Source organism: Haemorhous mexicanus, chromosome 10 (genome assembly GCF_027477595.1).
Source record: "Haemorhous mexicanus isolate bHaeMex1 chromosome 10, bHaeMex1.pri, whole genome shotgun sequence".
NCBI classification, from domain to species: Eukaryota; Metazoa; Chordata; class Aves; order Passeriformes; family Fringillidae; genus Haemorhous; species Haemorhous mexicanus.
This window is the reverse complement of record NC_082350.1, coordinates 5,265,605-5,287,477: the sequence shown is the minus strand read 5'-3', so window position 1 is coordinate 5,287,477 and position 21,873 is coordinate 5,265,605. Positions and strand designations below refer to the sequence as shown.

At 47.3% G+C, this 21,873-nt stretch overlaps 1 protein-coding gene across 3 annotated transcripts in view; it reads right to left on the bottom strand.

Annotated features, from left to right (window-relative positions):
* Positions 1 to 497: 497 nt before the first annotated feature.
* Positions 498 to 21,873, bottom strand: part of FARP2 (FERM, ARH/RhoGEF and pleckstrin domain protein 2) — a 73,197-nt gene continuing 51,821 nt past the window's right edge. For 2 of the 3 annotated variants that reach the window (XM_059855032.1, XM_059855030.1), the window contains 14 exons: positions 21,131 to 21,303; positions 16,416 to 16,505; positions 14,965 to 15,098; positions 14,025 to 14,106; positions 12,028 to 12,265; positions 11,097 to 11,227; positions 10,260 to 10,328; positions 9,777 to 9,866; positions 9,038 to 9,120; positions 8,332 to 8,450; positions 7,386 to 7,549; positions 4,776 to 4,883; positions 3,862 to 4,013; positions 498 to 2,138 (listed from right to left, as the gene is read on the bottom strand). In XM_059855032.1, coding sequence (XP_059711015.1) covers positions 2,051 to 2,138; positions 3,862 to 4,013; positions 4,776 to 4,883; positions 7,386 to 7,549; positions 8,332 to 8,450; positions 9,038 to 9,120; positions 9,777 to 9,866; positions 10,260 to 10,328; positions 11,097 to 11,227; positions 12,028 to 12,265; positions 14,025 to 14,106; positions 14,965 to 15,098; positions 16,416 to 16,505; positions 21,131 to 21,303 — 1,721 coding nt within the window. In that variant the 3' untranslated portion in view covers positions 498 to 2,050. Of the gene's footprint in view, positions 2,139 to 3,861; positions 4,014 to 4,775; positions 4,884 to 5,463; positions 5,577 to 7,385; positions 7,550 to 8,331; positions 8,451 to 9,037; positions 9,121 to 9,776; positions 9,867 to 10,259; positions 10,329 to 11,096; positions 11,228 to 12,027; positions 12,266 to 14,024; positions 14,107 to 14,964; positions 15,099 to 16,415; positions 16,506 to 21,130; positions 21,304 to 21,873 lie in introns of those variants that run through there. The other variant, XM_059855033.1, reaches the window with a different exon arrangement.

Below are 21,873 nucleotides of genomic sequence, written 5' to 3'. Positions count from 1 at the left end.
TCTGGGGCCCAGGTGGGGCAGGGGAGGCCCAGGGAGGTGATGGAGTCTCCATCTTCGGGGATAATTCACTGCACCATTTTTAAAGTTCACTGAGGTAAGGTGTTTGTAGTGTTGCAATGGTTTTGGCTTTCCTAGCCTGAGCTCCTGCCCTTTAAATGCACAGACATTTGAGCTCAGCATTCTCAAACCAAGAAGGGACTTTAGCTGCCTGCTGTCCTTCCAGAGGCTCCTGGTTTAGAGACCCCACCTCAGCCACTGCATCTTCAAGAGAGATGCTGAGCTGCAGGTTCAGCACAGAAACAACTGAAGGATCATTCACTCACCAGCCCACAGACCTTAAGGGAAGACTCTTGCTCACTGTGGGAGCCCCACTTTGGATGGAGAGCACTTGGTAGAGGGTGAGCTGAGACCCAGAGATGTGGAAAACTACTAACTTGAACCTGGATGGTGGGCCCAGGAAGGGGGATGGTGAGCTCAGGAATAAGAGGCTGAGAGAGTTTTATACCAAGATGCTATTTACTTTGAACAGTCATATTCAGCCACAGTATAACATGTCTAATCAATCCACATGGATACACCTACAACAGGTAATTAAAAAAATAATAAATGAAGACACTAATAAATTAAGTACATTTAACTTAGATGGGACAATGGTCTTCGTGGCAGCGGTGGCAAAGGCTGGGTCTGCAGTCACTCCTCTAGGATGCAGATGCCAAGCAAGAAAATCCCTCTGGATTCCCCCTCCCCTCAGTCCTCATCCCACAAATGCTTGAGACCTGAACACTTGTGCTGGCCTCTGTCCATCCCATTGTCCCATGGGATCTCCACATTCCTCCATCCCCACAGCACGCAACACTTTCCTTTTGCTTTCACTGCTTCACTGCCTTGTTCCTTCCATTAGTACACAAACACTTTTCTATCTAATATAAGCCAGAGTCCCCACAGCACATCAAAGCCACGTCCAACAGCATCTTGTGGCACTTGGCAAATGTCAGTCCTTCTGTGGAGGCACCCAAAGGTGACAGCTTTACAAAAGAGAACAAGCTGCAAACATTTCCGATTTAATACAGAAATTTAATAGAGTCTGCAGACACGAATGCTCCATCTGGAATCCAGTGACTTTTACACCTTCATGAGAAACAGAAGATGGATCCCACCCCAAACTGAAATAGAAGATTAGGGATTTTCACAAATCCTTGCATGACAAAAGCACAAGCAACAGAGACCTTCAGAGGCTTGTTCTCCTACAGTGCTTACATGCCTTGAAAACATCACCCACACCTGAGTGGAGAGTTTTGCCATCCCGTGCCTTACTTAACTCCTACTACAGGATAAAGAAACTGGAGCAGTGATATGAGAACAGTGATTGAGTTCAGAGGACAAACCATGCACCCCCCTGCACCGATCCACAATCCACCAGCACCTCCACAGCTCAGCAGAGACTCAGCTTGCCTGGAAAACTGCTGCCTTGGCAGCTCCTGAGGAGCAGAGCTGTGCTGGGAGAGCTGCAGTGTCCTGTTCAGAATGAGCTGTGAGTGAGCCAGCACAGGGTGTGTTCCTGTCTGTCTGAGGCAGCTGTGCCAGCAGGCTGATGTTACAGCAGCAGCAGGACAGGCTGTGCTGCCAGCCCCACGAGCACCCAGGACAGGGAGCCCTGGCACCCACTGCTGCCAGCCAGCTACACCCCTGGAAGCTGCTGGGTTTCTCCCATGAGTGCTGATCATCCAGTCAAAATGTAAAAAGAAGGTGGGACCTGCCCTCAGGGCAGGTAAAGGTGTCACTGTACAGGTACCATGGAACAAGAACCCTTCCATGATGGGGCCAGCCAGCACTGCTGTTGTTGGCTTCTCTCTAAGGAGGTTCAGCTGGAACAGACTTGACCCTCTTCCCCACCTTTGGGAATGGATGGGATCCCTGTCTGCAGCCCCTCACCCCCACTTCCCATTCTGGGGGGAAGGAGCCTCCTGGGTCTTTGCTTTGCCAACTCCAGAGCCTCCTGTTCCTGCCTGTTTTGTTGGTGTTGCCAGCAGAGATCCAGCTCTGCCCCACATCACTCTGTGTGAGTGTCCTTCTCCTTGGGGAGCAGCAGGCTCGACCTGGCTGGAGAGCTGGTAGCTCTTTTGATCACCTCCATCCACCTGCCAAGAAAAGACATGAGAAATGTTTAACCCTCACTCACAGGGAATCTTGTCCTTTGTTATGAGCTGTACCTCTTTCCCAAACCTCCCAAAACAGCCATTTTCTTTTACAAGTCTTCTGGAAAATCAACTCCTCAAAGGGACAGCTTGAGATGTAGCAAAAACCCTGCAGAACGTGGTTGCCTGTCCAAGTAATGAGGCTACAATGCTCTGAGCTCCAGAGAACTCTCATGAGAGCTCACTGTGTTCTCTCCTCAGTGTTAGCAAGGATGACAAGCTGATGATAATTATTGCTTTTCTTAACAAGAAATTAGAAAATAGGTGACAGTCTTGCTCCTGTGGAAGAAAGCAAAGCAATAGTGAAAAAAGCAAGACAAATGCACTGTGAATTGGACATTTTTTCCCCTGAGATCCCTACCATGAGCCCAGTGCATTAAAGAGCACAACTTATGGCTCAGGTAGGAGATACCTCAGCTGTTCACAAGTGTGTGACACTCTCCCAAGGAAGGGGGACATGTGACACCTCAGTAAAACCACATTCCAAAACTACCAATCCAACCCTGCATGGCAGGAGCCAGAGCAGGGCCTCTCAACACAGCAGCAAAGTTTTGTACCTGGTGCATTTCACACAGTCTGGACTCTCTGTGGAAGCCCCTAAAAGCAATTAATTGTAATTATAGGGGATAATAATCAAATGTAATTACAGAGAAAGCAGACAAGTGAAAGGGAGCCCTGCACTTGTTGCTCTCAGCCACGTGTTGTAACTTCTGCTCCCAGAGATGGAAGATAAAAACCAAAAAACTCTTTACAGAACCTGGCAATCTGACTCCCAAAGAGCTGGAGGAGCTGAGCACCCCACGGTCCTTCCCCTCCCACATCCCTCCCAGGCCCCAAGGAAGCCCCAGACTCCTGGCACAAAGCACAGCTCACAGCTCCAGGTGTATCCCCAGCTCTCCCACACACAGAGGAGGGTTCTGTCAGAGAAGGGATCTCCAAATATCATTGGTGGGGAGAAGAAGGGAATGTTATTCCTGAGAATGTGCTGGAAGATCACTCAGACTAGGAGTAAAGAGAGTGTGGCATTCACATTCTCTGAACAGAGAGAGAGAGATAATTCTCTCTCACATGATTTTTCCTGGAGAAGCCCAGAGAGAAGAAGAGAAAACAATTCTTATCTCTACTCGCTGCTCCTGTTGTTTTTGCACATGTGGAATGTGTTAGGAAGATTGTTCACCTGAAGGGATTTGGTATTTGGATTCTGGTGATGGTTGTTTATATTAATTAACCAATCACTCAGGAGACAGTCAGGAGTTTTCTTTATTATGTAGTTTAGTATAGTATAGAATCTCTTTAATATAGTATAGTAAAATGCAATATACTATAGTTTTAATAAAGCAATTGTTCAGCATCCTGAATCAATGGAGTCAGATGGCAATCATGCCCTGGTTAATATTAATTGGTTAATATTAATTAACCAATCACTCAAAGCTGTGTCCTGACTGTCAGGAGACAGGATTTTTCTTTAGTATGTAATTTAGTAAAGTATAGTATCTCTTTAATGTAATGTACTGTAGTTTTAATAAAGCAATTGTTCAGCATCCTGCATCAATGGAGTCACACGCCCCTCATTCCCTACATTCCCTGATTACTCTGAGAGGATGGAATGACCAAGCACTGAGTTAAGAGCAGGTTATAAACCAAGACAGAGAAAACAGAAAATTACCTCTCAAAGGTGTATTTGCTCTCAGCCCTGAAGAAATACACGTGGGACTTGAACTGCAGCTTGAAGACATAATCCTTCTGAATGCCATCAGCCTCCACAGGGCAGCTGACCGAGTAGCCCAGCAGGGGGAGGCTGGCCAGGGGATAATCATCCTGCAAGAGCCCAAGAGCCCAGCCCTGAGTGCCACACCCTGCCATGCAGCCTGTGTGCCACACGGGAGGGCTGTGCACCCTTGTTCAGGAGACAACAGGAGAACTCTTCTGCAAGGCCACCAACAGCTTATGATTAAACCTTCCCCCAGCTCTTTTCATTTTTTATGGTTATTTGCTTCTGCTCCTCTGCCCAATGCTGCCTCCTGGGCTCCCTCCTCCTTCTCTGCACCCTTCCTCTGGAACTTGAAGCAGAGATCTGACAAAAAAGGTGAAGTAACCCTCACAAAAGAAATGTGACCTCAAGGCAAGAAGCCAGAATAGCCCAATTACTGGGTTAACACAGTTTATTTGGTTTATAAGATTAAAAAATTGCACTGCACCATGGTTCATTTTCAAGCAGGTGCTGGATGCACCATGGGCAGAAAAATCCCTGGAGCCTGTCAGGCTGAGCTGAAGCCCAGCAGAGAGAGAAGTGGGCAAAGAAGGCCCAAAGGCTGCTGTGTCTCTCACATCCCTCAGTCACTGCACGAGGAGACATTTCCCCCTCACCCACAGAAGTTCAGTACCATCAGAACTGGAAATTCTGATGAAGTCCCACAAGAAATGCCCACAGCCTTTCAGAGACCAGCTTCATTATGAATTACCTCCTCTTCCTCCTGGAGTCTCCCCCAAACAGCAGGGCCTTGCCCCTGGAGCTGAAAGCCAAGGATCCCCAGTCCCCCCAAGACCCTGCCCTTCACCCCCTCACCTACACCTGCCCACCTGGTGTGTCTTGTAGAAGAACAAGCAGAAGTTGGTGAAGACGACCCACAGTTTCTGCCAGCCATTGCTGTTCTTGAACTTCCTCAGCAAATACCCAGAGAGCTGGTTCTGGCACAGAAGGAAAAGAGAACTGCCATGAGATCACAGGCTGCCATCCTGCTGCAGGCCAGCCCTGCTCCTGCCCTTGCTCCCTGGTGGCAAAGGCCTCCCAGGCATGGTGACAGCCACCAGGGTCCCTCCCTTCCAGCCACCCTTTCTGACATGCAGAAAAGCCACGTGGAACACACTGTGTGAGAAGGGAAATAAAGCAGGAGAGGAAACAGAGGGCTGCAGAGCTGGGAGATAAACAACACGTGGCAGCTACACGAAGCAAAGCTGGCGTGGAAGGGGCTGCAGGGAGGGGAACACCCCTGCCTTGGAGTCAGCCAGCAGGACAGGGAAACCTCTGGCATGGAATGGCAGCACAGGAATTTTGTAGTTTGAGAAAAAGACAGGATATGTGGCAGATTTACAGAGAGAATCATTTTTTTTGAGGCATAAACAGGAGGAAATCCTGTCTTAACGAGGCAATGGCACACGTCTGCCTGTGAGGATGAGGATCTTCAGGTGAGCAGTTAGGAAGCAGGACTTTTTCCTGGGCATCCCAAGGCTCCTCCCCACCAGCACAACGTGTGAGAGGCATCTTTACCTGGATCATGCACAAGTAATCAGACAGGGACAGGCTCTGGTTCCGGTACCAACAAACATGGGTGATTGTGTTGGGCCGTTGGGCCTGGCCCAGCAAATAGCGAGGAGGAAGCTCTGGAGAAACAGCAAGAGAGCAGAAAACTGAGCAGAGAAAGGGGGAGAGAAAGAGAAAAACAGAATGTTAGGGTGAGAGGAGTGATGCAAGAAAGGTGGCTGTCAAAGGAAAATGGATTGTGAGAAAAATGACGGTGTTAGAACATGGAACAGATCAGAGTGAGAGCGGGTGCAGGAACTCACAGATTCCATCCCAGAGCCTGCAGCAGGGTGGGCTTGTTATCCATGCACAGAACTGTCACCTGGTGCCAGCAGGGAAAGGCCTGGCCCCTCCAACAGAAACCACAACAGCAGCCAGCTCTAGTGCCCAATGTCTGTACCTCAAGCCCAGGTCACATCTACAGCACTTCCCTGACCAAGCTGATCCACAAGGTCTCTCTATCAGAAAAACACAGGAGCTCCAGGGCCCAAACCTTTAACTGCACTTAAACAAGTGCCTCAAGAGCAGAGCAGCACAGGCAGGCACAGACACAGGCTGCAGCCCCCTGCCCCACTGCTTTTGTCAGTCAGTGACCTCCTTTTCCTGTCCATGTTATTTAGGGTCCTCCCCACTTCTGGAAGTCTTCCCAGCCTCCAGGCAGGTGTCCCGCCCTGCCAAACTGCTGCCTGAAGTAAAACCAGAGTTGGTGCAAGCAGTGTAAGGAGTGCTGAGCTGATCAGCCTCAAAATCTGCAGGATTCAGTGCCCAAATGTGCCACCAGTGCTGCCTGGCACTGTGAGGAACAGCCAGACTGCAGGAACCAGTGGCTCCCAGAATCCCAAAAAGGTTTGGGTTGGAAGGGACCTTGGAGCTCATGTGGTTCCAAGCCCTGCCATGGGCAGGGGCCCCTTCCACTAGACCAGGTTGCTCAGACTCCCATCCAACCTGGCCTTGGACATCTCCATGGGCACATAAAAAACATCTCTGCTCAGCATAAAATGATGCTGCCCTGAAAAGACACTTGGCTGCTCAGTCCTGCCAGCAAGGGAAGGGCAGAGAATTCCAGCTGAATTCCCTCTTCTCAATGCTGGGTGCAGTACAGCAGCTAACCAGAGCTCAGTGCAGCACAGTCAGTCTCTAAAGGAAAATATCATAGAGAGGGACCCATTATAATCACAGAACCATGAAGGTTGGAAAAGACCTCCAAAATCATCAATTTGACCAAATTCCACTTTACAATTTAGCAAAGGGCCACATCCACACATTCTCTGAACATTTCTGGGGATAGTGACCCTACCACTGGGCAGCCTGTTCCAATGCTTAACCACTCTTTTTGCTAAGAAATTCTTCCTGAGTCCAAACCTGAACCTCCACTGTGTAGCTTGAGGTCATTCCCTCTTGTCCTGTCCTTGTTCCCTGGGAGCAGAACCCAACCCCCACCTGGCTGGGAGTTGTGGAGAGCCAGAAGGTTCCCCCTGAGCCTCCTTTACTCCAGGCTGAGACCCTTCCTGGTGCTCCAGACCCTCCCCCAGCTCCACTGTCATTCTCTGGACACTCTCCAGCCCCTCAAGGTCCTTCTTGTCATGAGGGTCCCAGAACTGACCCCAGGATCTGAGGTGCACCAGCAGTGCCCAGCACAGGGGGTGCTCAGCAGGGTGACACCCAAAGGAGGATTCAGCCCCAGCACATCCTGGCTTTCCTGTAAACCTTCCCCGCTTTGCTCCCTCTGCCCGAGCAAAGCCCTGCTGCACGGAGAGCAGACACACAGACAGCCAGACAGAGGACAGCATGCAGAGGTGGCGGGTGGCCCACGCTCTCCAGGGGCACAGCAGCTCTGCCAAGGCCAGGAGGGAGCTGCAGGCCAGGGCAGGAGGGGCTGCCCCGGGTACCTCGACGGCCGCGCTGTGGTCGGCCATGGAGACGCTGGTGTTGCGGTACCAGCACACGTGCATGGTGGTGTTGGCACGGTGCTGGCTCTGCCTGTCCAGGGAGCTACGGGAGGAGTGAATGTCATCTTCGGACTCCTGCTCTACTGACACCTCATCAGAGGATCCTGGGGGAGGAGAACGGGTGGTGGTTGAAGAAAAGTGTGCAATGCAAAAGCAAGAGAAGCTGGGATGCCTGAGAAAGGTTTGCTCTCGCCGTGTCCAGTTTTAAGTAGGTCACACAACTGGTTACACAGCTCCTACACCACTCTGAGCACATCAGGCTGGCTTTCTTTACTCAGTTCTGCCTGGGCAGCTGACTCACAGGATCAAAGGATGGTCTGGGTCGGAAGAGACCTTAAAGCTCATCATTCCAACCCCCTGCCATGGGCAGGGACACCTTCCACTAGAATAAAATCACAGAGTGGTTTGAGTCAGTGGTGTGTGAAACAAACAAAACTGACCACACTTCATCTTGAGTCAAGGAACAGAACAGAGGTCTCCAAGAAAAAATACTCCATGTTTCAGCACAGCCATAACACCACCAGACAGGCACAGGAATACTGGGCTGTAAAAGCTGACCTCCAGAGACACTACAGTTTGAACAAAAAACTCACCACATAGTTAAACTGAGAAAAATCTATGTAAGGGTTTTTAGGATTTTATAAAATCCCTTTATAAGGGACCTCATAAAATTAACAACTCTGCAATGGGAGTTGCATTTAAAGCTGCCTTGAACACTAGTCTAGGAAGACAAGCATATCTCTTTTGATGAAAACCAAAGCCCAATTAACTCTCCATTATCATATGAATTATAAAAATATGTCATTTATGTCAGCAAACTCACAAAAGGAAAAGCAGAAAGGACAGGACATCTGCTGCTTTCAAGGAGGCAGGGAACAGCACTTACTGTTGGAGCGGTTGCAGACGGAATTTTCCAGAAGCATCTCTGATTTCTCTGTGGATTTCTTGGCCATCTCAATGGCCACATTCAGATCTTCCATCCACTTGCCCATCTCCAGGCGGGTACTGCAAGGGAAGCAGTGGCAATGGGCATCTGGGCCAGCCCAGAGCTGTGCCCAGGTGCTGAAGGCACAGGTCACTGCCCAAAACGAGGCACAATATCCTTCCATTAGGTAAATAAAAATCAAAATTAGAATTCCTCCAAAGCAGGAGCTTTCCAGAGAGGAAACTGACCTCCTGCAGCCTCCACCTCTCTAGTCAAGCCTTGAAACAAGACTAAATTAACAATTAAACACTTGGACTTTACAGCAAATAAAATGAACAGACAGCTGGCAGGGGTCAGGAGAGGAATTCTGGAGTTGGGGAGATCCCCTGGAGATCCCCAGGGCTGGGGCAGCTCTGCAGGTGGGGTCTCACCTGAGCAGGGCAGAAGGGCACAATCCAAATCCCCTTCCTGCTGCTCACCCTGGGATCAGCCCAGGATAAACTAACTGCTCCTTCCCAAAATTCAACACTGAAAAAGGAGCTGTGGAGAGCCTTGGGCTTATTCTCAAGTCCAGAGGATGCATGAAACACCCCTCTGGCTCTGCACCACCTGAGCAGTAACTTTCTGAAGAAGGAATCCATCAAAGCCACAGGAAAACCAGGATTACCTGGCTGCCACCACTATGGTTTTCTGTGCAGAATAGATTGTGAAGCAGTGTGGGACAGACCATTCATTCTCACTCTCCTCCACCTGCAGGAAAAGAAAAGATTTTTCTCATCAGTGCTCAGGCACCAATGAACACTAAAACTGTCCTGTGCTGGCTGGGACTGGAGTCAAACAGGATTCCAACCCTGCTGCAGGAAGTGCAGAACAGCAACTCTCTGATGAGTACCAGCTACTTTCAAGTCTATTTTGGCTCTCTATGAAAATCTAAGGTGTGTTTCTACTGCAGCACTTCCAGCAGGGCAGGGAAAGGAAGGGTTGGAGCAGATTTGGCTCATTACTCACCGGGGGGTCGAGCACTATCAGCTGCAAACCAAAGACAGAAAGAACAATCCTGTTAGAAAAGGTGTGGGGAGGCAGGAGGATTGATTACATGCCCAGGTGTGTGCAGGGGGACAAAACACCAGGATAAATAAATCCCTGTTTCCAGATCAGCCTCTCACAGCAGTGTGAAAATGAATGGGCAACAGGGTGTGCTCCAGCTGTTTTGCTAATGTGGAAGGAACAGACTGATCACCTGCAGATAAAGAAAGCTCTGTTTGACACACATCAAGGTCCAATTGCTGCTGAGAGCTGCCTTGGAGCAGTTTGTGGCTTTGGTCCTCGTGCCCTGAAGGGATTCCTCAGCCTGCCATAAGCAAAGCCATTTCCTTAACCCTGTGGTGCAACATGGAACCACTTACCAACATGCCATGCAGAGAGAGGTGTCCGTGGATTTTGAACTGATTTGTCCCTGTGACCCCTTTGCTTGTGTACAGTAACATATCTGAGAACTGGAAAGGCAGGAAGAGAACAATCAGTGCTCTGAAAGCAGCAGGCAGGGCCAAGGATTTTTTGACATCTCCTTGGAAATCTGTTGTTTAAAGGCCACTGTAGATGCACGAAAATTGCCATTTCTCAGCCAGTTTGGCCAACTACCCTTCCAACCTCTCTTTTGTTTACTTATAAGAGAGGAAATTAAATTTTAAAATTTTGTTAAAACTCTGTGCCATTAAGGAACCAAGCTGACCAGAGAGCAGTACCACAACCACACCCTCTAAAAACATTGCTTAGAGTGAGTGTTCAGTCTCAGGTGCTGATTTTGAACACAAGCACATGAAAACACACTTCCCCAACAACTTTATCTTGAAGACTTTGGGTTTATAAAAGTCAGGAGCAACACCCACCAGAAAGAACATCCTCTGCTGTAAGCCCTTCTTAGTGAGCTTGTACAAGCAACCTTCCCGGATAAACTCCTGCAGTGGAAAAGAAAAAGTTAAACCATGTTTGATCTTTTCTGACTCGAGGGAATTTTATTGTCATCCCAGAGTACACAGATGTTGATTGGTGCCCAGCAATGACCACTAACAGATTTCTTGGGAGGCCCAATGACACTTTCCTTCCTTTTTTGTGACACGAATCAGCTCCTTGCTGCAGCCAGCATTTAAATCAGTGAAGGAAGAGAAGGGAAAGGAGCAGAATTCCTGTTGGACACCAGCAGTTCACCTATCACACTTACATCCCACTGCAGTGACTGCCAGAGCATCCCCAAAGCACATTCGATGCTCCTGTATTTATGCCCAGTACATCTATCAAAAACAAAGAAACAAAAAACCAGGCAGGAATGCACAAACTCCTGGAATACAGAGGCACCCACACCACTTCAGCCCAGTGCTGTGGCTCTCACCATCCCTGTGCTCTCTGAGTTTGCAGCAGGCAGACACAAGCAGAGCTGGGAGTGCATTTCCAGTAGGACACACTCCCTCACAGAGCAGCACAGCCCAGCACACCCAGTGTCTGCACTGGAAACACAGAACTGCAGTCAGAGTTTAAGCAGAAGCTTTCCTGATCTATTCCTCAGAATATCACCAAGGGGATGATCCCACCATCCATGGCATCCACTAAGAGACAGTTACATGAAGTTACACAGACCAGAGGGGCAGTGATAGCAAATCCTCACTTCAAAGGCACTTCCTCGGAGATAAAACCAACAAAGGCTCTAAAAACCAAGCAGAGGCACTTACCCTGCCAGGTGCTGTGAGATTGTCTATCCCAATCAGGTCATGCTGCAGCTCTGTAAGCTTCTGGAAGTTTTCCAGGCGGATGAGGCTGTGCTGTAGCTGCGAGGTAATTTCTGTGACTTCCTTCAGGGCATCTGTGTGGAGAACAGCACCAATGGGACCAGAGCAGAGCAACCCAGGCCACCCACTTCACCCCTGGAAAACTGAATCTGAAATTCAGATCTGAAATTTATAGCCAATTCTGAAATGGAATGGTTCATATGGAAAGGACCTACAATGTCCAAATGCCAATTTAAGTGTATTTCAGAGAAGGGTAAAAAGAGCAAGCAACTTCAAAGCATTTCCTATGCTTCTGGAGATTATTGTGCATCTGAGCTTTTGCTTAATCAAAAAGTATTTACCATGTAGCTGAAAGTAAAGGAAAAAATCAAACCAAACTATTTCTGCCAAAGATTACTCTGTCATGAATGGACTTTACTACACACGCTTCTGATGCTGCAAAACAAGCATGTTTTTGGTCACACTTTTACATCTAAATGACAAAAAAGTTTGTAAAAAAACTTCCTCTTTTTTTTCCCTGCTAGGAGACAAGAAAAGGACTAATTTTCCAGCTTTGGGATCCATCATGAGAAACCCACTTCCTGGAATGCCAGGAAAAAGAAGCACTTCCATTGAATTTGTGGACATAACTGAAAATAAGTGAATATAAGTGTTCAAGGCCAGGCTGGACAGGGCTCTGAGCATCCTGGTCTAGTAAAACTATCCCTGTCCATAGTGGAAGGGAAATGAGCTGAGTTTTAAGGTCCCTTTCAACCCAAACCATTCTGAGGTTGTATGAGTGTGTAACTCTGTGTTCCCAGGGCACAGGCAGAGTTTGGATGCCCACGGGGAGGGTGCTGCCAGCAGGGCAGGGCTGGGCCGGGCGCTCACTCACTGCGGCAGTCGGCGAAGTCCCGGTGCTCTGCCGTGTAGTGCTTGCACAGCCTCCCCAGGATCAGCTTGTAGTGCATCAGTCTCTGGATGGGTTTGAGCAGAAAGGTGTTGAGGGGCAGGTAGCAAACCTTCTGCAGTTCAAACTCCTTATAAACCATCTCCAGCTTCTTGAGGCGTTTGGTTGCTTTCTCCAGTTCCGTCAGGACCTCGTCGTGTTTCTGCAGGTAACTGGTGAACTCCTGTGGAAATGGACAAAAAGTGACTTGGATCAAAGGAGAACAGGCTTTCATCACTAAAGGAAGTGGCAGGCAGCTCCCAGTCAAGGTCAAAATAGGTGTTTGTATGGCATTGTGCCTGTGCTTGCTGGGAATACCGAGTGCTGGTGGTGGAAATAGCAGTCCCACACTCCTGCACTCCCATTCAAGCCACTGGTTTTAATTAAATAATTACTCCACTACTGCACCCCTATGTAACTGTCCTACATAGGCACTCTACTCCAAATAAAGATTACTTCATTTCAGAAGAAATTATTCTGCCTTGTGAATCAAGGTCTCAACAGGGGAGCTAAATAAATATCTCTTCTTTGTTTTCTGCTGAATAACCAACAAACACCCCTTATCAAGGTAAATGTAGGTGCCTAAATAAGCAGCAGTGATACAAAACCTTCCTGCAATTATTTTACCATGCTTTCTTTTTAAAATGTTTCTCAACAATAACTGTTTGCAAGTTCCTTCAAGATTGACTGAAAAAGAAAAGGTTTAGATGGGATATTGGAGAGAAATTCTTCCCTGTGAGGGTGATGTTAGATACTAAAATCTGATAGTTCATGGCTTTAACATTGTTAGGAACCTTCTTCCTGTTGTATAAAGAAGCTACAGCCACAGAAGCCCAGCCCTCCCTGAAGATGCCTGACTGGAAATTTGGACTGAGAGTTAAGATGCCTTGATAAGATAAAAGGAACACTATTATTCAATAATCATGGCTCTAGGGAGAAGAAACAAGGCAGAGGGAAAAGAATGCATGCCCAAGAAAGCCAAACCCAGCAGAAAATCATTCCTGGTTGGTTTGGGAGGGGGAGGCCATAGCCCAAGAGGTCAGGTCTGCACAGAACCCCAAACAAAGGGAGAGGAGGAGAGTTTGGGGTGAGTGGTGAAACCTCTGGTCAGAGGCAGTGAACACCCATCCTCCCCTACAGCAACTGGATCAGTTGTAAAACCCCCCAACCCCAGGATGGCCACATCCATGGGACATGCATGTGGGAGGCAGCTGAGGGGGGCTCATAATCCATCAAAGACCCCCCCAAAGTGCTCCCCAGATTCATTCCTGTGGCCTTGCACCACAGGACTGCACGGGATGCAAAGTGATTCAGTCTGCTGCAACAGACTGTGTAGGAACTGCCCCCCTCCAGGGGAGGTACCTGGGCATTCCACCTGGCCTGAGCATACATTAATCCCTTGGATTCTATGTTATGTGGGGGACCCTCACCACCAAGAAGACCAGCTGGACAGGATCATCAGGACACTGCTGGGATGCACAGAGTGGTGATATTTTCTTTAATCTGTCTCTGTCCCTCTCCTTCTGTTCCCCCCCCCTTCTATTTCTTTCCCTCCTTCTCTCTCTCTGATATTTACTATTAAATAAAGCCCATACTATTGACTTTGGCATATGGTCTCATTTGCATTTCTAATTTTTTTTGCATTTCTAAGAATTTTAAGAACCAGACCATTACAGGTGGTGAGGCCCTGGCACAGGGTGCCCAGAGAAGCTGTGGCTGCCCTGGATCCCTGGAAGTGTCCAAGGCCAGGCTGGACAGGGCTTGGAGCAACCTGGGAGGCAGGGAGTGGAATGAGATGAGCTTTAAGGCCACTTCCTACCAAAACCCTCCTGGGATTCTGTGATGAATGGAAATATTAACCCCGAACTCTGATCCTTGACAGAACAAAACCAAACAGAACACCTCAATAATCCCCAAATTCCAGGTCTTGCATGCTGTGTTACCTTGAGAGCGTGCATGTTCCTGAGCATGACATCCCCGATGCGCTGGAAATCCCCCTTCAGGTGAGCATTGCTTCTGCCTTCCCTGGAGCACACGGGAGGAGCAAAGGAGAAGGCAACATGCATGGGGGATCAAGAAATTTCTCTTTTCTCCCTCCATCTTCCCTTGTAATTCACAAAAATCTTTAGGCATTTGACATTCTGATTTCACTGTTCAGATTGAAAGCCTGGTACATTAAATATGGATGCTGCACAAAACAGCAAACACAAACACATGCCTAAAAAACTGAGGAAGGACTAGAAAGGAACTTGTGTGAAAGTCACTTTGAAAGTTTTATGTTTCAGACCTCCACATAAATGTCATAACACGACCCCACCTGATTTTGTGAATTTATTTTTGTTCATACTTTGCTTATGTTGATCACCTCCTTTTGAAAGGGAGTTATACTGTAATATGTAACATGTCAGGTCAGGAGAAAATAATACAAAGTTTAAAAGACTAAAAACATCATCTGTGAAATAGACATTCTGCATTGCAAGAAGCAAACTCCCACCTTAATCACAAAAATGTTTCCTAGATTTTCACCTGGAGATTCATTAACTGGAAGGTGTGGGAAAAACACATGCATCATCTTTTTGATCTTGTGTTCCTTCTTTTTTTAAAGGCTTAATAAGCACTATCAGATTATATCAACAATTGATGATCCTAAAGGTGCTTTCCAAGCTAAATCATTCTGTGATTACAAAACCCTCACTCATACAACTACAGGATATTCTATACAAGGCAAAGATTGGAAAATGGCCTTTGTGCAACATGGTTTGTACTTTTTTTCACAGCTTTAATTTCTTAAGAGATTTCTCCTTGCTTCTATCGATGAGGAAATTTCAACTGCAGTCTGGTTTGGATGTGAGGATGTATAAAAAGGTCCCCCATGTCACTTACCAGAGTGAGAGCCTCTGTTCAATCTCCTTCAGAAAGCCTCTGTGGAACTCATAGATGGGGTCTATGTTGGAGAAGAGCAGTGTCATCAGGCCCTCGGGCATGGCATTCTCCTTGATCACAGCACTGCGGAACCACTGCCAGAAAGCCAGAAATTCTCATCAATGTCACTGCTTCAGAAATTCACTGTTACCATGAAAATTCCTGCTCCTGCAGTGATGGGGGAGGAGAGAGTATGCACAGGGAAAAAGCAGGAAGGAAGAAGTAGTACTTAGGGAAGAGGTAATTTGTGAAAAATGGAAAGATGGGATATTTTTTTTTTTTTTCCTTGCCAAATATGAGGAAGATGAGGCCCATGGCTGGCTGTGGGCACAAGCTTGTTTCTGAATGCAGTGATGGGATGGTTGGGGACAGCTGAGTGACAGTCAGTTACCCAGTGGCTGCCCCAGCTGCTGCCACTTCCACGCAGATAAAACTGCTCTCATAGGCCTGGAGCCCTGTGCCAGTCACTCAGCTGAAGACATCTCGTTGAGGTCACATTCCACACTGGAGTGCTTCTGGCAGGGACAGGGACATTACAAAAATCCTCTGAGCTTTTTCTGAAGGATTCCCCCTTCTTTTAGAATTGCTGGGAAGCCTGTAGGAGGAATTGGAGTGAGATGGTGCTCAGTGAGCTTGCAGAGAACACTTCCACTGAGGCCACGCAGCGTTGAGGGACTCAAGCTTTTCTTGAATGAAATTAAAACAGCTTATAAAAAGGCAACAGTCACAGTGCTCAAACATGGAGCTCATAAACAAAAAAGCTCTTTTAGAAGCACATGAACTAGAAATTCATGTTGCCCTCCAAACTGGGACTCACTTGTCTATTCTGGGTGAAAGGCAGAGGAAGAAACAAGCAGCAAAACAAGAAGAAACTCTTCAAACCCCCACGGGTTCGATGCCCTTTAAAACTGTCATCTGCTCACAGATCCACAGGCACAAGGCTGAAAGCTTTCCAAGGCTAAAAGCTTCCCAAGGAAAACCACAGAGAAGACAGCCAGGTTATAAGCAGAGCTGGCAGATATCACTGAAATCGAGTGTTGTGCAGTTGCAACACAAAATCAGAGTTAGCCTGAAAACACATATTACTAAAAATCATGTCATATTAACAAATTAGTCACTCTTCAAGGTAAGGGACTCCTGCAAAATGTTTTTAGGCTTTCCTTGTTCACAGTTTTCACAGCAAAAGGTTGCCTAGGTCATCAGGATGGCACAGGATGCAGCTGCTGGAGCAAGTGCTGGAAGTGCAGCACTGGTATCTGCTCTCCCACAGAAGGAGCCATGCAACAAGGAAGGGGACAGCTACTTGGCTTATGCTTCATGCTCCATCACAAGAAGAAATTCCAAGTTTTTCCAACCTAACAATCACAAATCTGTCATAAAAAGGGAAAAGAAATAAAGCCAAAGCCACTTACCACTGTAATGACCTCCAGGTCCTTTAAGTAGGTGCGTTCTGTGGCAAGGATCTCCTTTGCTATGAAGTATGCCTTGTCTGTGGGGCAGCGCTGCAAGGACACACAGACACCAGTGAGTACTGAAGCACAAACCTCCATTTCCTCCTGGGCATCAGCTCAAACCTCACATCCACTTCCCCTTGCTGTGTGTAAATGGAGCAGCTCATTACTAACAGGACATCTCTTTGTTCAGTATCACATTCCAAAATGCTGGCTTTGCTACAAAATATTCTTTATATTGTAAGAGTATTAAAAAATAATGCCAATTATATGTCAGTTATCTTAGAATCATAGATGGTTAAAGTTTATCTCATTGCAGCCCCTGCCATGGGCAGGGACACCTTCCACTACACCAGGCTGCTCCAAGCCCTGTCCAACCTGGCCTTGGACACTTCCATTACAGGAACTTCCACCTCAAATCAAGGGAGCACTTTACAAAAATATGGAAACACTTAATCCAAGACACCAAGATTTTAAACACTTCTCTAACCAGCAAACACAGCCCAACAGATTTGCAAGCAGTCCTTTTCCAAAACTGTTTCTTTCCACTTACAGCTTTTACTCAAGCTACTCCTTTGAAGACCATAATAATTAGCTAAGAAGAAAAGAAAATCAAACCACAGCAGTTGTTGGCTGCAGGACTGCTCTGGGCTGCTCTTTTAAGAGAACACAGAATGGACATGGAAAAATAAAGGAATGAAATAGTGGTGAGAGAAGTTGTGATTTTTGCTACACAAAATCAGAGTTAGCCTGAAAAATAGATTCCTAAAAATCACATAATATTAAGGAATTAGTCACTCTTCAAGGTAAGGGACTGCTTTGCCTCCTTAGCTCACTATGCTGTGCTGTAGTTCCATGCCAAATGCCACTGAGTTATGTCAAAATTTGGTCTGCTCCATCTCTGCCCCTCCTGAGGGAAACACTGCTTTGAAAATTTTTTCTTCTATTTCGTTGTATGTTCTGAGTTAACTAAAAATTCTCTTTATAGAGTCACTTTGAGATGCCTCCAGTGCTGTCAGCACAGCTACTGAGTGTTTCCCAATCTTCCAGCTCAGTGTTACCCACGGAGGAGACATTCTCCTTCTTGCTCAGTAATCTCTCTGTTGAGTCCAGAGAATTCCAAGAGGTGTCTATCCTCAAATAAATAATTTTGAGACACTGTCTATTCTCTTTTGAGGTTATTTTATGCTAGTTATTGTATTCCACATGTCAGCCCACTCCCTGGAGGAAGCAGAGGACATGCTCCTACTCACTCCACAGCCATCCCCTTCAATCTACCAGTCTTACAGGCCAAGTCCTACCTGATCTTGGCTTTTTTCCTTGGCCTATTTACCTGACTGCAGCCTCATATGCTGTGGAACCTCAGGGGGCATCCTCCATAAACAGCCTCTTCCCAAAGGAAACATCATCATTTTTCTGGCCTCCCTGGAGCCTAAGGTGACACAGTTTGACCATCTCACATCCCAGCCTCAGCAGTTCCTTACAGACAGGAGAGTTTCTGCTGTCAGGGATGTTTTCACACAGCTCTGGGTACCTCCCCTTCTGGACTATGTACAGGATCTTACAGCACTTCCTGGAAATCTTACACAGCATGCAGGTGTGTGAAAACATGGGAGCATGACTTCCACACAGGCAGGTAGTGATGGGGGAACTTTAAAAACTAAAACACACCATGGTCATAGCCTGGCACTTCCCATAGCCTGCATGGATCATGTTTTCCTCCACCTCTGAACACTTCTGCAGGTTTCTGCCTCATTCTCCAGCTGACTCTGGGCTAACCTAGGGCACAAGAGGGCTTTTATTTTTCCCAGGCACCTTCTCTTCCTTTCTCCCTCCCCAACACATCAGCCCTTTCTGTTAATTCTCAGAAGTTCCTGCTGTTTCCAAATTGCTCCCTGGTGGAATTCAGTGCTCTTAACTTGTTTTTTTTCAGTCCTGCAGCAGTCCTAAGTGCATCCCTTGTGCTGAGTGCTGGCAGCAGCTGCTGGGCAGACCCTGCACCAGAGGAGTGGAAAGGTTGTCACAGTGCACAGGGGCCCTGCCAAACACCTTCACTGCTGCTCAGGCTCTGCAAGGGGAAAGAAAATCAGCTCATGCCTCAAAAGCCAAAACACAAGAACTCTCTCAGGTGGCAGTCTCCTTCTAGAGTCCAAAGAAAATGTTTCTACAGCCATAGCAGGCATCCAGGCAAAGATCCCCACAAGGAAAAACCGATGTTTCATCATAAAATGCACAAACAACCCCACCTGGAAACCTTCAACACTCACCAGATGCAGCAACCCCAGCCTGTGGGGAGGGAAGAGGTCTACTCTGAATGTTTAACTTTTCATTTCGAACACCAGGCTTCAGAAGTGTTAAAAATAACTCTGAGTGGGGGAACTCCCCCAGAAAGCCCAGTTTCAATGTCCTTTTTTAAGTGGATTGCTACAACCAACCTCCATTAGAAAAGGAACAGGGAGAAATCTACCAGTGAGATGAAAGAAAAGCACAGTGATTTAAAAAGAAAAAAAAAAACAAAAACAAACCCTCATCTTTCTGAAGGTATCAGTACTGGACCAGGAGCAGCACCATGGCAGCAAAGAGCAGAGAGCACACACTGGGAAGGCTGGAGAGTTTGAAGAACCTGCCCTGATTAACCAGGTGGAACTACAGCAGTATCACCTTCAAATCAGAGCTCTAGTCAGAGAGATGGTGTCAGATTACATTTTTCTTGTAGAACAAAGCTGTAAAGCTCCTGTGAAATGGAACCAGTTTCACAGGGCTTCCTCTTGTGTCTGTTTCACTTAAAACTATGCCTCTGAATAGACATCAAAGCCTTGGAATACTCAGGAGTTGATCAGGCTTAGGATCAATACAATAAAAAGAAGTTCCCTTCTAAGGAGTCTCACTTTCATAAATTAATTTCAGCCTGAAGGAGAACACAAGCTGCCAAAACACCAGACCTTGCAGAATGTGGCAGAAAGGGTTGGGCTTCACCATTTAAGTCAGCTACCACAGTCTCTGCTCATTATTTCCAAGCCATAAGGATAAATGAGAGGAGTTATTTTTAAAATAACTATGGAAACTAACAGCAGAGTGATCAGCCAAAGCTATAAACTCCACCTCAGAAAGTCTAAATGAGACAGGGAAGCTGCCAGTGGGGTGGGTTGTGTGCAGCTCAGCTCCCAGACACTGGTTAAACCTTCCTCTCTCTGGCAAGCACTCACACCACGTCCACACCATGGGTGTTTCTTAACAGCATCACAAACCTGCCTGGAGGTGCCCAAGAATGTGGTAAAGACACCAGAGAGCAGGGTCTGTGACCTTCTGTTCTGAGGATCCTGATCCTGACAGGGGTAAGACAACCAGAACACTGGATGGGGCAAGCAGAAGAGCAGAAGCAAAGACCACACAAGGTGGTTTCTTCTTCTCTGTGGCTGCATGGAAAACTGCAGATGCCAGTGTGGCCACAGACTCCATAGAGAACTGAGTTTGGACAGTGGAGCCTTCCTTGCACTGTAATGGAAGGTTCTGGATCCTTCTCAAGCACCAGAGCCAACAAACCTCTCTGCAAGCAAGGCAAGGAGAGCAGAGAGTCTTCCAGAAAAATGGTCATGGAACTCTACTGTGGACTTCTTTATCCTACTGGGAGAAATGCAGCAAATGCTGAGCCCTACATGGGGGTGAGGAAAACCCCACATCATCTGGGGGAGTCCCTGGTTAAAGCAACCAGTGCTCACTGGTAGGCAGAAGAAAGCAGCCCAGACATGGAGCAGCACCCAGACATAAGTACATCTTGAAGACCCAAAGCTGTTCCTGGTTTGAGACTCACTGCACCTGCAAAGCTCAGGGGCATTTTTGTCCCCCTCTTTCCAGAAAGTGAGCCTCAAGCTTCTGCAAGGCCAGAGCACTGTCCACCTCTCTCCAGACAGAAGGGTCAGCCATGGAGAGGACAACTTCAACACAGCCAGCTCTGCTGACCAAACCCATGATGACATGGATGTGAGAGAGCTCACACTGAGCTCAGGTCCTCCACAGCTCAAAGGGAACACCACAGGACCCCTCTAAAGGTCCTGTTATGATCAGAAAGCACGACCTGGAAGAACAATGTATGGTGAGATGGAGCAATGAGACTGTGACAAGACTGCAAGGGAAGGAAGGAACCCAGGAAACAAACTCCTTATATAAGAACAAATCAGGATCTCTGAGGATCACTGTGTCCAGCTCCCCACTCCTTGCAGATCCACCTGAAAATAAAACACATGATTGGGGGCATCATCCAGATATTCCTTGATCTTTGTTAGGCTTGGTGTCGTGATCACTTCCTGCTCCAGGGATCAGCCTTGGGGTGAAGAACCTTAGAAGAACCTTTCCCTAATATCCAACCTGAACTCATTTCCATTCTGGGGTACAAAAGGTGGATTTTGAACACAGTTCCCTGACACACTGCTCCTGTTAAAACAGAGGGAGCTGCTCCCAGTGGCCATGCCAAGAAGACACAAGAAGATGCCAGGAGGGCAGAGGGGACTCCTGCCACAACAGCACAACACATCCAACCAACCTTCAGCACTGGAGTTCTGCCCCAGCCACCACAGAACAAAACACACCCAGCATTCAGCACCCAGCAAGCACAGCTCCTCACTGGCACCAGCACAGCTCCCACATGGCACCATCAGTGCCCAGCTCTGTGCTCTTACCTTCCTCTTCATTTCCTCATCCTCTTCTATCCTGGCGCCGCCAGCATCGCTGAGCACGGGGCTGAGCAGAGGGGACGAGCCCTGGGTGACTGCATTCACCTGAAAGCCTGGGCTCAAACCCAGGGGACTCTTCAGCACAAGGGAGGACAGCTGGGCATGCTCCACAGGGAGGCCTGGGTGGGAAAACAACAAGAAAATGGAGTGGAAAAGGAGAGAAAATTATTTCAAAGATAGTGCAAATAAGGTGATTATCCACTGTTACAGTAAACCAGCATTGCAATCTCTTTTTTTTTTTTTTTTTAAGGTAAAAGAAAAAGAGCAAAAAGGCATACAAATCCAATGACTTCAGTGTGTATCTCAAAGTTAAGGGAGGGTTCCCTGCATCCCAGAGGTTATAGGGCAGTGCAGTAAGGACAGACACAGCAAAATCACAGTAAAGGGAAGGCTAAATTGCTTATTGTCACAGAAAAAGTGCTGCTGAGTAGCAGCACAGTTCACAACACAGGGTCATACTGCAGGGACTGGAATACAGCTTTTAATTTTTGCTTTTCAATATAAGAGTTACTATTCAATAAAGGGAAAAGCTAGGACAAATTATTCCATGACTTGTCACTCCAGAAGACAAAGTATGTTAGAAATACATTCAGAAATTAGGGTATCTCCAAAATTGATCCAAAGGGAAAGGAAAGCCAATTGCTATACTATGAGGGAGCATGGAAAAAATTAATTCCTGGCTTTTCTAA